Genomic DNA, 17326 nt, shown 5'->3' on the forward strand with positions numbered 1-17326 from the left:
TTTTACCCCCACCGGGACCCGTTAATTGAAGCGACCTGCCCACAATCGTCGACCTATCAACGCCGGACCAAGCCACGTCACGTCCAATCATCGACCAAGTCCCAGCTGATAAGGACCTTCATTCATGGCGTCCTTTGCTCTCCAGCCGAGCTCAACCCGCCACCACCCCTTCTCCTCCATTCGCCCGGTCCTGAGGCCCGCACCCTTCTTCAACCTCCACCACCAGTGCCGGGCCCTGGGGGGATGACGTTCCTAACAGCATCGGGGATGCTCATCTGAAGCCTATCGCTAACGCTGCGATAACAGTTATCCCCAGCTGGGGCCCGAGCGCCAAAGACTTTAAATTCTGTTTGTCAATAAACTCTTCTAATTGTCTTCTCATCTCCGTCTGTGTCTCTCCAGATTGAAATACTTTTTATAAAAATATAGATGGGCAATGAATCAAAATAGTCAATAGCATGCCTTCACCTCATGAAACAACATTGTTTCCAGAAAATGTTTCAAATGTGACAGCCATTTTAGTTATTTTACTGACCAGCATTATCCCAATACTATGTATACTTTGTAGACTTGTACTGTTTTTTTGTGATTTATGTCAAAAACCTGACAAACGTGTCTGGAGTGTACATTCGGAAATAAAACTCACTATATTGTTACTTTGTCATGATGTGTTTTAAGGTGAACTCAAATGCAGAGCGGCAGAGGCAGCTTGTAGATGAAAAATGTTTAGTAAAAAAAAGATGAAAGACACAAAAAACACAAGAAACACATGGAGCCAGAGTCAAACAAAAAATAAACACGTCAGCAGGATTGAACAGGGAAGTAAAGGAATTTAAAGGGAAGACCAAGAGTGACAGACTGGGCTGTTGACTAGGAGGTTGCAGGGATGAGGAAGAGCACACAACATGGTAACTAGAAAGTGATTCTAAGGCCCACTCCAAATACTCAATGAGTTGTGGACTGAGTCTAAGCGCATAAGGGTTGTACAAGTTTACCTTTCGAGCAAGCTCTTGTAGTGCTGCCTATCAATGGTATCTCCTCTTGATCATCATCTGTTGGGGATGATGGTGGTGGTTTGCGTTTCCTGGATGATTGTGGTGTGATTTCATTTCTATTTTGAGGAAGGGTTTCTACTTCTGATGGTTCTACAAAAATTAGAGTTGCATGTTTTTCATGTTAACATTTACTGTGAATACAACAATTCAGATCTTGTGTTGTACCTAAGGAAAATAAAATAAAGATGTGTTAAAAGAAAAATCAATTTTAGAAATATATTCAAATTCTATAAGAACCTTGATCTTTCCATTGAGTTACAAACAACTCAAATGTGTGCTTAAGCCAGGTTATACATAAAGTGAAAGAAAACTAACAACTTGCTCTAAAATACCTTATATTGTATAGTAACTTTTCAAAAATCTTACCAATAGCAGAAGAGATTTCCTCATCCACACCATTGTTGTCATCATTGTTATTGTCAGAGTTTATGTTTTCTGTTTAACCCACAAAAATTGAAGAATTGATTAAATCAGTTTTGCCAGATTTGTCAAATCATCTGACAAATGGGCAGTTTATTTTGTTATTTTGCAGTTAGAATTTTTCTTAGATGAGTGGACAGGAGCTGGTCAAGTTCTGAATTGACTTATTGAAAATACATTTTAACCAATCATTCATAATAATTAACTCATAGCCCTCTGAACTGCATTGGAGAAAATGTCTAATTCATTGTGATGTGGAACTTGGCTCGTTGCGAGCTTGACATTTGTGATTGTGGAGGAACATTCCTGTCCAAACTTCAAGTGGTGAGACTACAGCCCGGACAATTGGCAGATGATGTTTAGAACAGAGTGAAAACAACATCTGGGAAGCGGTTTGGCCAGCTACAGTCTCAATAGCCTGTATTAAATGTTCAGTACAGTTTTTAAAGCTGCAAATATACACAGAACAAATGACAGATAAACATACCATCTGGGTCGATCTGAATTTCATCCAAGTTCTTGCCATGAAACTCTGAGAGTCTTCCATTTTCTAAGGCCATCAAAACTTTGCTGATCTTGGCCAGTTGTAAGGTCTTCTCTGGAAGCCTGTAGAACTCACGATGAATTCGAATGTCATGCCCCAGAAAGGTTGCCAGTTGATCCATTTCTGTATTAGTCGTATTCAAGACAGTTGACAGTGTTGCAGCATGTTTTCGGAGTTTGGTAGAGGTCAGTGACCTCGGACACTTGGCGCCACAGGCTCTTGAAAAGTCACGGAGGCAGTCTGAACCTCGGAAATGTGTCATGGCTTTTGGTCTTGCAAACAAATACAAGTTGTCTTTTAAAACGCCACAGGCTTCTCTCAGTTTAACGAGACGTTCTAAAGCAGACAGCATTTTAGGCGTTAGAAGAATCGGAACTGGCCGCCCTCGTTTTCCTCTGGTGACAATCCTTGAGATTTTTTTCCACTTCAGTGAGTGCCCAGTCAACATCTTGGTGATGGTCAGAGGTATCTCTTGATAAAAAGGCCTCCAAAGGCATGCTAGAAACTTCTCCTTCTCTACGTCGGTTAAACAGAATGATCTGGGACAGCAATGACTTTGTCAACCTGATCCAAGCTTCTGTAGAGGGACTTTCAGAGAGCGAACAGCAGCATTCATCTTGGATTTGATTCAGATGTGCATGCAGCTTTTGGACAACTTCAGTAAAGGGCATGAGAGTTGGTACGTTCCACTTAGATTCTCTGATGTTTCTTAGGGCAGTAGCTGAGATTAACTCATTCCACTTCTCCTGATGGACTTCATAAAACCCACTGGCATTTCTCACAAGTTCTGAGTTGTTGCAGATCAAACCCTGTGCCTTTGGGAGTTTGCTAACTTTAACTAGAGAATTTCTAAGTTTGTTAGCCAGTGATGGGATCTAGAACATGATTCTTTCACTATCAAATCCACAAGTGAATTGGACAGCTCTCACAGTCTCCATGTAGTTTTTTGGATCTATGAGTTCTTCCATTTTTTTTAAAGTTGTGTATTTCCTGGCATTGTACATCAACTTTCCCAATTCTCTCATCTTTTCACGTACACATTGTTGATTCCTGAGTGAAGTACCACCCTTGTTCAGCAAATGTTGCCCCAAATCAGTAATTTAGAGTCACCCTTGACAATATCTGTAATTGGACCAGGATTCATTGCACTGATTATTTCCCACAATTTTTTGCCAATGTTGGAAGGTACGCCGCCAACATAAGTACAGAAGGACTGCACGCGATTTTTTCCTGGTTTTAAACGGGCTGATTCTGGTCTAAGAGCACAACTCCGCATGTGGCGCCATAGTACTTTTCTTGTAAAAAGACCTTGGCAATATGCACAGTGCATGAAGTCTTCACTCTTCATTTTTTCCTTTGGTCGCTTGAATGGCACCAACAATCCGCCTCCTGATTTCATTACATTGGCATTGTGAGCATAGTTTCCTTTATTGCGGATGAAAGCTAGATGTTGTTTTCTCTCCTTGGAACCCTTTGGAAAGCTGAGTGCTTTAGCCACGTTCATTTTATCTTCATGTACTTGCTGCAAATGTCTTGCCATTTTGGAAAATGGTTTGCAGCAGTACAGACAGTAATGCTTTTTGTTGTAGACCCTTTTTCCTCCCTTCTTTTGGCATGCACCAACAACTATAGAGCATGATTCATTGCCAGAACTTTCTGCGACAAACTTGACAGATGTACTTTCAGATTCCATAACAGTTTCTGAAGATGAAAACTTGCTAATCAAATCTTCCTGGGAATCATGGGGATTGATATCTAATTCCTCGCTCCCAATTAGAACTGTGGGACATAGGAGCACAGTTTGGACTTCACACACCCACCAAGCTGGACTTTATTCCTCCAGAGCTGCTACGAACACCTGGGACTATGATCATTCCCCCCCTGCTGCCAAGGCGACGGAGGAGGCAGCGCAAACAAAAGAGGGGTAAGAGAGCCGGCGTGCGTGCTAGGCTACAAGCTAGCCCTCATAAACCGGCCCTCCCCAGCCTCTTCCTCGCCAATGCCAGGTCCCTCGTCAACAAAATCGACGAGATGCGACTCTGGATTACTTCTCGCCGGATGGACAGCTGTGTGACTGTTGTCACAGAGACCTGGCTGGAGGATAACATCCCGGACGCAGCGGTGGAGATAACGGGGCGCGCTCTGTTCCGGGCGGATCGGACTGCAGCTTCGGGTAAGGGCAGAGGCGGAGGTTTGGCATTGTATGTACACAATGCCTGGTGTACAGCCACACACTCTGTCGGAACATTCTGCTCTCCTGACTTGGAATATCTGGCGGTGAAATGCAGACCCTTCAAGTTGGTGAGAGAACTCTCGTCCATTGTGATCGTGGCCGTCTACATACCACCGAGGGCTAATGCTAAGCTAGCATTAGAGGAGCTGTACTGCCTGATCAGCGTGCAGATGAACTCCAACCCGGAGGCGGCCGTGATTGTGGCGGGGGACTTTAATCACGTGGAACTGAAGGCTGTGTTTCCCAAATTCCACAAGTCCATAAACTTTCCCACCAGAGACAATAACATTTTGGACCAGGTCTACTGCAATATCCCCAGAGCCTACAAGGCTGTAGCAGCTCCACATCTGGGCATGTCTGACCACATCTCAGTGGAGCTGATTCCTGTCTACAAGCCTCTGGCCTGCAGAACTAAGCCGACCACCAGAATAGTTCAGGTCTGGACTGAGGAGGCCTCCTCTGCACTTCAGGACTGCTTTGAGCATACAGACTGGAGTGTGTTCAGGGACGGCGCAGACTTGGAGGAATACTCATCGTCCGTTCTGTCCTATGTTCAGTTCTGCACCGACGCTGTCCTCCCTGTTAAGACCATAAAAGTGTTTCCAAACCAGAAACCATGGCTGGACAGCACAGCACGGGCCCTGCTGAAAGCCCGGGATGCTGCCTACAGGTCTGGAGACAGGTTGGCTTATAGCAGGGCCCGGTCGGAACTGAAAAAAGGTATTAAGCAGGCCAAGCTCCAGTACAAACAGCAGATTGAGGAACATTTCATCAACAACAACCCCCGAAGCATGTGGAGAGGCATTAGAACCATGACAGACTACAAACACAGCACTCAGCTGACCAGCCGCGACCCCACCCTGCCTGACACCTTAAACAGTTTCTTTGCCCGCTTTGACACGGCGGGCAGCAGAGAAGCCGTACATCTACCCCATCTGGAAGAGCAGCACCAGCCCCTCGTCTTACAGAAGCATCAGGTGACGTCCACCCTGAGGAGGATCAACACCCACAAAGCTCCAGGACCGGACAAGGTGTCAGGCCAGACGCTGAAAACCTGCGCCGACCAGCTGGCAGGAGTGTTTCTGGACATTTTCAATCTGTCCATGCAGCTCGCCACGGTTCCTGAGTGTCTCAAGTCTTCCACCATCATCCCTGTACCGAAGAAGAGGTCCATCACCAGCCTGAACGATTACCGGCCCATCACTCTGACCCCGGTGATCATGAAGTGCTTTGAGAGGATTCTTCTGAGATACATCAGAGACTTCATCCCCGCAAACCTGGACAGCCTTCAGTTCGCCTACAGAGCGAACCGGTCAACAGAGGATGCTGTCTCCATCACTCTGCACACAGCCCTGACCCATCTGCAGCATCCCAACACCTACGTCAGGATGCTATTTGTAGACTTCAGCTCAGCATTTAATACCGTCATCCCAGACAAGCTGGTGCTGAAGCTACTCGAGGTGGGGCTGCCCGCTTCACTGTGCCACTGGATCAGAGACTTCCTCACCAACAGGCCTCAGGTGGTGAGAATAAGTGGCTCAACATCGTCCCCACTGGTCCTCAACACAGGCACGCTGCAGGGCTGTGTGCTCAGCCCAGCTCTCTTCACCCTGTTTACACACGACTGCGTGGCCATCCACCCCACCAACACAGTCGTGAAGTACGCGGACGACACAACAGTAGTGGGTCTCATTTCAGACAACAACGAGACCCACTACAGAGAGGAGATTCTGCAGCTCACTCAGTGGTGTTCAGCCAACAACTTGGTGCTGAACACAGGGAAGACCAAGGAGGTCATTGTGGATTACAGAAGGTCCAGGAGGACAGCTTACACTCCCCTTCTCATAGATGGAGAAGTGGTGGAACGTGTGGACAACATCAAGTTCCTGGGCCTCCACATCACTTCTGACCTCTCCTGGAACACAAACACCTCCCACCTGGTGAAGAAAGCACAACAAAGGCTCTACTTCCTCAGGAAACTGAGACGGGCTGGACCTTCCTCACGGCTGCTCATGAACTTTTACAGGGCGATGATCGAGAGCATCCTCTGCCTCAACATGACTGTGTGGTATGGTAGCTGCACAGCACTGGAGAGGAAACAACTGACACGGGTGGTGAGAACAGCACAAGGCATTGTGGGATGCCCCCTCCCAGACCTGGACTCCATTTACACAGACCGGGTCAAGAAGAGAGCTGGATCCATAGCGATGGATTCCAGCCACCCGGGCCACAGACTGTTTGTGCTGCTGCCATCAGGCAAGCGGTACAGGAATATACGGACTACAACAAACAGACTGAGAAACAGTTTCTTCCCCACAGCCGTCAGAGCCATTACTCCCTGCCGCCCCCCCCCCCTCCCACACATATCATAACCTCGCAGTCACACATACATATCCCCCAACCCCACACAGTCATATTGTTCTGCACTTTGCACTGTCACATTATCTGTACTTTGCCATAATTGGACCTGCTGCTACTTCTTTGGGTGGTTGAGTGCCTTTAGTTAATTTAGTTGTATATATTGTTATTATTATTGTGTGTTTGCTTATTTATACTGTATATATTTGACCTTTTGCACGGGAGCTGCAATGGAAATTTCGTTGAATTCTGTTCAATGACAATAAATGCTATCTATCTATCTATCTATCTATATATATATATATATATATATCGCTTTCCTCAGAAGAATTAGGAATGTATTCTTCACCACTACCGGATGTTGAGTCAAAAAGGTCGCCAGAATCTTCAAGATCCACATTTTTCATCTAAAAAGGACAGAAATGATAAATATGTTTCTGTGTAAATATTTTATTTTTAAACATAGCTTTTCTCAGTGCCATAGTTAGTGAAGAAAGGAGGAAGAAAAACTTACAATGACACTTTTAGTACGGCACAATTTAGGTATTAATTTGTTTTCATCAAAACACTGTTCTGGAACAGAGAAAGACATGCTTGTTTCAGCAAAAAAACTAGAGACATAAAAACTTTGACAATTAAAAAACTGAAAGTAAAACAAACAAATTCTAAAATAATTTGATTAATAAAGAGATTTGATGTTGAGGTAATTTAAGATTCTTGATTGTAAAAAAATTAATGGCTGACTTTTTTTTCCTCACAAAGACAATACAAAACTTTCACACAAGTTAGGAAAGAATTTAAGATAAACCTAAGGTACTGTATACTATAAACATAACTGAACCATTTCATGTAAATCAATTTGCTCCAACTATTAACACTGGTTAATGTGTGCTGTGGGAGCAATTAGTGTCCTTAAAAAAGGACACTTAATAAGAAAACTTTAAAAACTATTCAGATAGATTGAAAAATCCTTGAATATACCACAGCAGATCCACTTCTGCACACACTGGTCTTCAGGAATTGAGACCAACAAATGCCAGGAAAACCGAATAACAAGACAAATAGTGTTAAGCAGGAAATACCTTATCAAATGAACTCAAGGAAAGATGAAAAGAAGTGGTGAACTAAACCCCTAACTTATATTAAACACAATGACAAAGAAATAATCCAAATCTTAAACATTTTCAGGCATTGCAACTGGGTTTAGTGTTTTACAAGCACCTCAGACATGAGTTATGGGGACCCAACACACAGTCAGTTAAATGTCCTTCTGGGGACTGTCTGTTATCGCGCAATAGCCAGCCCCGCCCACTCCTCACAACTCCCTTGGACTGACTACTGACCAGTTCTCCGTCTAATGGGTCCGGAAAATCTCTGAGACCTGGGTATTACCCTAAAAGAGATCTATAAGAGATAGTCTATTCAAACTGGTGGCGAAGGCGATTCGTCTAGCTCTAACTACCTCCGATCCAGAAGCTACGACCCTTTACAGTTAAGAAACAATCAGCTGAGTAGCCCTCGCAGCTGCATAATTCCAATAACCGCTTCTGTTAACGGTAGCTCGCCTCCTAAAATATAACTCGCTCTTGGAACCGGCTAGATTAATTTTAGTGACTTAGATATAAGTCCCAGGGTCATTATTTATCCTCACCAAAGGAAATTATGAAGCCTCCTATTTACTAGAATCATGTACATTAGTTTTACCTTTATTAAAAGAACTGAAAAATGATTAAATGACTCAATTAATTCCAATGTCCACCAACCTCATTAGAATTTTATAGTATAAATTTATTAAGCAAGCTTAAGCAGGGATATGTGACATACAAATCAATAATCAATTGTATATAATTCAAGAGCAGTATAATAAAATCAACATGTATATCCATACTATCCTGTCTCTTTTCCCTAACCTATGTCGCAAGTTCTGAGATAGATTTTTAGGGAGCAGATTCAACTCACACCCAGTTGATGATGGATCTTTAGCAACAGGAACATCCAGAAGTCTTGGTCAGAGTCTTTGTCCTTGTGTGGTAAAATCCTCCTTAGAATAGAAGCAAAGCAGAGCGGGTCCAAATCCTTCGAAAACCCAGCTCTTTATCCCTCCGGGACCTTCGTCTTTTCTCCAAGTCTGTTGCAATATTTGAGATCGTTGGGTTGAGGCAGGACTGACGGTAGAATCAGGAACCAGGGCTGGGGCGGTAGGATCTTGTCCCTTCTTGGCGGCGCGAAGTCTCAACTTTCCCGAGGCTCCGAGGTGCGGTCCGCTGCTGTTTCCTCAATCTGCTTCTCCGTGTTGACTTTTCTCCAGCGCCGCGGACTAAGAACAGTTGCTTCCTTATTTCAGCACTCTTTTATACATTTCTCCACCATATGTGTGTGCGGACAGTTTGGTCTACGCGACTTCCTGACCATTTGCTGAGTCTTGTGGAAAGCCCCAACGGCCCCCTCCCTGTTTGCCGAGTCTTGCGGAAAGTCCCATTTTTCCCCAACTTGCGACATATCCTGGCAGCAGGACCTCACCCATCCTGCTGACTTCAACGTTATAACTTCCCCTCTTACCATAACTCTCTTTTCTCACTATTTTATTTGTTACAAATCATTAACCATATTCATCCTGTATTAAAACCATTTGAATTGATTTCACGGCTTTGATATTCATTAAGAATTACTCACATCTTTCACTTACTATAAATCATCAAACATAATCATTACATTGTTGTTACCATTACAGATCATTATTCAGAAATACATTTCAGAAAGTTATTTAGTGATTACTTATACACATATTATCAATTGTATTCATACATGTTCAACTTAATTATTATTTTAATCAAATCACAAGATTGCTTTATTTCTCTCCGGCCTTTATGCCCTTTTTCTGCGTGTACCTGGAAAGATCTCACAACCCCATGCCAGTTTTCTTGACAGGACCAACTTAGCTCCAGCATCAAACACACTGGGTAAGACCAGTTAATGTGTGTTGTGGGGACTCCGTAAATGTCAAAAAGAGAGCAATGGCTAGCAAATTTGGAAACTACAGCACTGGATTAAGTCTTACTCAGATGTAGCACTGCAACTGTATTTTGACATACAGAACATTTAACTGTTTGCTGTATTAGTTTTAAGGACTTGTAGCCATCAGATGTCAGTCAGCCATACCGCATGTCAACACAACACATTGTCCACGCACATCAGACCCTCACTGTTACATTTGATTCAATTAGCACTATTATGACAGTCTTTAGGTCCAACTCAAAGGCATCTAAAACAGGAGTGTGATAGGTGTCTAAATGCTGACTCTATAGTAATATTCACCTATCAACCAAATCTGTCACTGAAAATCAACATTGCAATCAATTAAACAGAATAACAAGCCAAACAGTGTTAAGCATGAAGCTAAATTTGAGACACCTACCTGTTTAGGATCTCTGTCATCCTCAATGCTCTGAGAGCCTGAACCAAGGGATGGAAGTCCGCAGTCCATTCCTGTTGGTTCCATGCTTGCACTGGTCAATGTCTGGAACATTTAACAACGAGTTGTTGGTATACAAACATGGACAACCAACTGCTTCAATGGAAACTAATGTCTTGAACAAACACCTTTTTCAAATGAACTCAAAGAATGATGAAAAGAAGTGGTGAGCTAAACCCCTAACTTATATTAAACACAATGACAGACAAATAATCCAAATCTTCAACATTTTCAGGCATTGCAACTGGGTTTAGTGTTTTACAAGCACCTCAGACATGAGTTATGGGGACCCAACACACCTGAGACATGAGTTATGGGGACCCAACACACAGTGAGTTAAATGTTCTTCTGGGGACCAACTTTGCTCCAGCATCAAACACACTAGGCAAGACCGGTTAATGTGTGTTGTGGGGACTCCGTAAATGTCAAAAAGAGAGCAATGGCTATATGATATATGACTATCTAATTCCCTCTTTTCTCTTCACCAGGTGTGGTCAATGGATGGCTACTATAAAGGCAGGCGTGTGCTGGAGTACAGGACCATGGGAGATTTTACGAAAGGCCAGAACTTTGTCCAGCATCTGTTGCCCCATCCCTGGGCAGGAACTGGCCATGTTGTCTACAACGGCTCACTCTATTACAACAAGCACCAGAGCAACATTCTGGTATGAGCCTGTGGATGGCTGAAAATGTGACCAGCTAAATATGACAATTTTATTGTTTATTGTTAAAATTTCCTATCCCTGATCCCTGTTTTTAAGTGGCACTTCTAATGACCATCATGGTTACAAATTGATAAAAAGTTACATTTAACTTTGCCTCCATGGAATTCCATCTTGTTAACCTTCTGGGCAGGCTGCGCAGTAACGCAGTTGATGGCAGTGTCGCAAGGAGGTCCTGGGTTCGAATCCCGGCCTGGAGTTTGCATGTTCTCTCTGTGTTTGGTTTTCTCCAGGTACTCTGGCATCTGTGTATGTGCTACATTGTTTGTCCTGGTCTGTGCTGCCCTGTGATGCCCTATGATGCCCTGTCCAACGTGTACATCGTCTCTCGCAGGAGACGGGCACCAGCACTCCTCACCACCCGACCAGGGATAAGCATGAAGGATGATGGATGGATGAATGGATGGATGGATGGATGGATGAATGGATAAGTTTCTGGGCCTGATAAACTAAAAATTAGTAGCTCTTGCTTCACAGAAATGAAGTAAACCGTGGTTTTAATTCACAAAGTTCTTACAAACAGAAATGAAATCACATTGTTCTTTTCTTTTTTCTAAAGATTTGGTACATATTTTTACAGAATACAATATAATACATGCAATAACAGTTTGACCTGATACTAATCTGTTTGGTTACAATATAAAACACAAAAATATGTGCACATGTTAAGCTAATATTTGACTGAAGTACTTTTGGATTCAATTGTAGAATTCAGTTGTTTTTTTTTACTTGACCTGTCCGCATTTACTCTGACTGACCTCAACTCACCAAAATAATAACAGGATTTTCCTTATTAATTTCTGTCTATTACAGCAGTTTGCAGAATGTTAGAAATTATGTAATTGATCTAACTGTCAGAAGTATTAAACAGGAGATGGGCACAAACGACTCCTCAGAATTATTCACATACCATGAACAGTTCACCACTCAGCTCCTCCAGACTAGTGGCAGCAGCAATTAGCAAACACCTGGTATCTGCTGAGCTTATCATACAAATTACTTCTCAGTGCAACGTTTCAAAGAACGGTTATAAACGGGATTATGGAAAGGCACAGTTGTGATGTCGTACTGAACCCTGATTGGCCGAAAGAGTAGGAGCTTCTTAAAGATACAGACACCAATTTCAAGGTGTAAAGTTGCAAATAAAAATTTGTTTACGTCTTTTTATAAATATATGGCATTTTCATAACAATTGAAGGTAACATAGTTACTTTATTGTGCTATATAAAATAGCATCATGTGCTTGGAAAATACATAAAATCCCTTTAATATTTATCTTTTCTCCCCAATTTGCTTGTTCAAGGATTTTTAAAAAAATGCAAGGAACTGTTGACAATGCTGTTAGTCATTCAGTGAGCACACTGATTTATTATCTTGGAGATACTTTAACAAATTAGATTAAAAGTCTAATTACCAGCTGCCACAGTCCCTGTTGGGAACACTGCAGCATGCTGACTACTTATTTTGACCAAGTCTACATGCCACTGAATGTAATGGACTATGACCAAGTTGCTCATAAAGCCATGATTCTGAAAAAAACTATTCTGTCTTTCTAGGTTCAGTACCATTTCCGTTCTCGCAGTGTGTTGCTGCAGCGCAGTCTGAGTGGGGCTGGATACAACAACACCTTCCCCTACAGCTGGGGAGGATCGTCTGACATCGACCTGATGGCTGATGAGACGGGACTATGGGCTGTCTACACCTCCATCCCAAATGCAGGAAACATAATGGTATTTTTCAAAAATGTTCTAAAATCAGCAGTTCTCTACACCTTCTTAAAGCCACTCCAGGCACATCAGTGAAAAGAGACTATATTAGACAAGAAGCAGCAAATTAGAAGTTTTACTTTGGAGATAACGGGGATGAGTTTGTGTCTGCATGTGCGACAAAACCTTGGAAGTGATGGATGGGCTTCAATACAACGCTGACAGCTTGACAGGAAGAAAAATGTCCTAGAGTCCACAAAATAATAAAAGAACACAATTCTCACAACAAAGGATAGTGAAAATACCTAACATGTTTACAATTTAAAGTTTGAAAAAGCAGAATTAAATGAAGTTTTAACTTTAAGATTAGTGCTTTCCCTTTAACACATGATGTAAAGCCCTAGAGGTGCAATGAGACCTCAGTGCATGATGTCTCTGTAATAAAACTCCACAATATTTCTTCAGAAAACAAAGTTTTTCTTGTAAAACAATATCCAGTCACTATTTTCATCTAAGCTGTTATTATGTGTCCCAGGTGTCAAGGTGGGTGCTTTAACTTTGAGACTCCATAGCTAAGCTCAGGACTCATATTTTGAAGGGAAACAGGAAGAACATTTTGATTCAGTTTTGAATAGTGTTATAAATAAATAAAGTTCTACTGTTTTAAAGTTCTGGTTTCACTTTTGTCCATTGTGCAATCAGACAAACCCTTTCCAAATGAACAACTGTTGTAGTCCTGAAAAAACTCTCCATTCAGTAGGGGGACAGTCATAGGTTGACCGGATCTGGACTCCCTTCCTGGACATTCTAACTGGATTTGACCTGAGGGACTGATCTGTATTAATCTTTTCTGTCTCGTTTCAATTCTTGTAATAATTTTGTTTCTATTGCTACTTTTTCTCTTATTTTTGGCTTTCAAAAATATGTCATGTAATGCTAAATAAAATGTTTACTCTGTGTGTTGCTGCACAGAGAGAGTGGGTGGGTTTTATTTCTGTTTCTTGTTTTTCAATCAAAAATAGAATATACTACTGTACACCAAAGGTAAATTTTAATTGGTTGTGCATTCTCAATAAATATAGCTATAAAAACTACTCTAATTCCACCTTCTCATTCTTAGTTTTGTGCTTTTTACTGAGGACAATCATGGATGCAGGTGAAAGACTTCTTCTCTTTAAACTTAAATGCTGATTTTTCTAAAAGGGTAAATATCACCATAGCAACTAAGCACTTCCATCTGCTTTGATGGCTTGTCTTAAACAATTGAGCTGGCATGACTAAGTCTTTCCATTTCTGTCTTCAGGTTAGTCGCCTGGATCCTCGTTCCCTGGAAATCCTCCAAAGCTGGGACACAGGGTTCCCAAAGCGCAGTGCTGGGGAGGCCTTCATGATTTGTGGCACCCTGTACGTCACCAACTCTCACCTGGCTGGCGCGAAAGTCCACTTTGCCTACAACACCAACACCTCAACATACGAGTATACTGACATCCCCTTTCATAACCAGTACTCCCACATCAGCATGATGGACTACAACCCCAGAGAAAGGGCTCTGTACACCTGGAACAATGGGCACCAGGTGCTCTACAATGTTACCTTGTTCCATGTCATCCAGAGCGATGGCTAATATGACTCAACAGAAGATGATAAAAATGTATTTGATACTGCAAGTTCAAACACACACAGACTTTGGTCATTCACACTGTGTTTAAATCTGAATGACCTACAGACACAATATGTTATGGGACACTTGCCTGTAGGTCACAGATGAGTTTTTATCACAGCACTAATGCTGGAAAGAGATTTGGCAGTTTTTAGCTCAGTCTTATTTCATTCTATTTTATTCAATTGATACTGTATATCAGGAGGGAATAAGATGGAGTGGAGGGAAGGGGGCAAATGAAAAACATAAATACAGACAGAAAACAGGGTTTTACGTCACTGTAGCATCAAGTTTTGGCAATGAGCCTGTTGGAGATATTCGGGGCTTGTAATGTAATTTGTGGACATGTTTAGTCAGCATGGTTGTTCAATCAATAAACTTTACTGTTAAATCTTGCTATAATTTCTTTGGAGTTATGATTCAACACTGTGTGTTTGTGTCGACATAACTTAGATGTTTAGATCTTTCTTGGAGCCACAAAGAAAAACTAAACAAAGCAGACCCCTGGTGGAGTCTGCTTTGAAAGCTATCAGTCTGTCTGTCCAGACTGGAAAGTGTCATTTTGGTTACTGTCAAGTCAGTGAGGTTCGTAGGTCAGTCAGTCAGAACCCGTGGTCTTCAGAATGGTCTTTGCACATAATATTTCATAATTCTATAATTAGTTGTTCAACGACACACAGACACAAAAAAGCTTCTCCTGTATGAAGCACACCCTCCTGTAAGGAAAAAAAAAGTAAATATTCTTCCTTCTTGTTGACCTGCTGGAAAAATCCTCATCATTGTATTATTCAGTTGTTTCACATTTTTAGTCCGATCTTAGTTATGACAGTGAGTGCAGTTGCAGATAGACAAGCATTATTATTTGTTTTCTCATGTGGACTGAGACATTCAATGTTACATTTGGGGATGATCTCAGATTAAATAAAATTAGTTAGAAACTCAATTCAGATTTATTTTTGTCTTCAGACTTTAGCCAGTCAATTATTATTTGCTTCATGGAGCACTGAGGACTGGAAGGGTTGCCAACCCTGTTTTTAAAGAAACCTTCGGATTGAACTGATTTTAGTTTTCACGTGATTATACAGAATATGTAATGATATCCCTCAATTGATAAAGTCACTGAAACAGCACAGTGACCTTTACTGGGCATCTTCGCAGGTTAGGTAGCACATATCGTGAGACCAGGTCACACCCAACACGGTGAGTAGATGGAATGTCAGGGTTTCAATTTTGCCAGACTGAAAAAACTGATAAAGTTTTGTAGAACTCTAGAAATCTTTTAGAAATCTAGCTCAGTTTAGATTTGATTTATAATAAAACAGGATCAAAATATTCAAAAACAAATAGAAAACAAAGTTGATGCACAACAGAAGGGATCCTGCACAAAACATGGATTCACAGGATTAAATAACAGACTTTAGAGGGAGAATCAGTTATTTTCCTGTCTCTTATCTTTCACTTTCAACTTACTAAAAATGGAATAAAAACATATTTAAAACACTCACAGTCATCTGCATTATTGTCAGACACAGAGACATTAAGAAACTACTCCAGATAATTCATCTAAATTAAAATTTGTGCCACAGCTTTTGAATAATGCATTACCACAGTCTGCACTAATCTTCTAAAAAACAGTTTATTGTTCATAAAAATGTAAGTAATAACTAGTGTAAAAAGAATAAAAGCACAACCTAATTTAACAGTTTCAAATGTATACATTAAAATCAACTGGTCCTTATCAGAGGGAACCTTTGTGTAGATTTTGCTCTGAAGCTGCTGCCCTAAAAAAGGATCGATGAAGAGATGATGTTCTCAAAAACAGACTCAGAAGATCTGTAGTATCTTGCTGCAAACCTTGAAGGATCTTAACTTCCTCAGGAAGTCCAGTCTGTTCTATAGAGCAGATAATGCCATCATATTATAGACAGTTCACTGTTGATTCTCCAGTCCAGTCTGTTGTCCAGATGAACACCGAGGTATTTATATTCCTCACCCACCTCCACTTCTTCTCCAGTGATGGAAATAGGATTTGATCTAATCCTGTTGTTCCTGAGATTTATAATAATCTCTTTTGTTTTTAAAATTGGCAAAACATTATCTATACTGTTTATGATTATATAACAAATTATATACAAATTTTACATAACACTACTACGGCTTTTTCCACAAAAGAATTATTTTACATTTCAACCTGAAAATCTTAGATTTTTACATTTATGTATGAGTTGGAAAACAAGACAAATACAAAACTTAAATTTCTGCACATTTGTTGACTAACATTTACTAATTTAGATGTCTACGCATGCATTTTTAATTGACAATAATCTTACGCCAGTCATAACTCCTTGTGTTTTCATAGCAACTAAAACAAACAAAACCCTGACACAGGTTGTTTGACATCATCGTATCCATGAGAACCTCTGTGTGATGTCAGTGATGTCATAAATGTTCAGAGAGATACAAGAATTCTCAGTTTGCTTTTCAACTTGGTTGGAGGTAGATCGATCCCAGAGAGACGACTTCAAACTGACTTTACAAACCATTTTAACTGAACACCAAGTCAAGAGGATTTTTGCCTGTGATGGGACCTTGGATTTCTTGTTACGAAGGGAGTTGAAAATTTGTTAGGATATATCACAAGAGGCAATGACATTTTTGTAGAGAGCTCTGAGGACGAGAGATGAAAAAACTTTGCTTTTGACATTGAAACCCGAAGACCAAAAGACATGGAAGATTCCTCTAAGGATGAGAAAGTTACCATCAAAACATGGAGAAAGAAGGAGACCATCTCTGGTTCATCAAGTCTGATCATGATGAGTTTCATTTTATCTGTGCTGCAAACTAAGAGTTGTGACTCAGTTTGTGTCTCAGTTTGTGAGTTATGGTAACCTTCATCAGGTGAAAACTTCACATCTTGTCTAGTATTGCTTTGCTCACAGAAAACCTTCTTTTTGACAATTTGAAATATTTAAAACATTTCTCTTTTCTTTTTCTTGTGTATTGTAGAAGTTTGCTGTAATTTCTGACACATTTGTGATTAGTGTAAATTTGACTCACAGCTTTAAATGTTTAACTAATGGAGTTTTTTATATGTTTTTTAATAATGCAAATTAAATTTTTTGTGTCTTCTATAGTATATTACATATATTTTACTTT

The 17326-nt window shown here is 41.0% G+C and overlaps 1 protein-coding gene across 5 annotated transcripts in view; it reads left to right on the forward strand.

The window, feature by feature from the left end:
* Positions 1–14567, forward strand: part of LOC114144767 (noelin-2-like) — a 72919-nt gene extending 58352 nt beyond the window's left edge. For 4 of the 5 annotated variants that reach the window (XM_028017932.1, XM_028017933.1, XM_028017930.1 and 1 more), the window contains 3 exons: positions 10571–10747; positions 12361–12534; positions 13814–14567. In XM_028017932.1, coding sequence (XP_027873733.1) covers positions 10571–10747; positions 12361–12534; positions 13814–14134 — 672 coding nt within the window. In that variant the 3' untranslated portion in view covers positions 14135–14567. Of the gene's footprint in view, positions 1–10570; positions 10748–11037; positions 11684–12360; positions 12535–13813 lie in introns of those variants that run through there. The other variant, XM_028017934.1, reaches the window with a different exon arrangement.
* The last annotated feature ends 2759 nt before the right edge of the window (positions 14568–17326 follow it).

The sequence above is a fragment of the Xiphophorus couchianus genome, chromosome 5, assembly GCF_001444195.1.
Source record: "Xiphophorus couchianus chromosome 5, X_couchianus-1.0, whole genome shotgun sequence".
Classification (NCBI taxonomy): domain Eukaryota; kingdom Metazoa; phylum Chordata; class Actinopteri; order Cyprinodontiformes; family Poeciliidae; genus Xiphophorus; species Xiphophorus couchianus.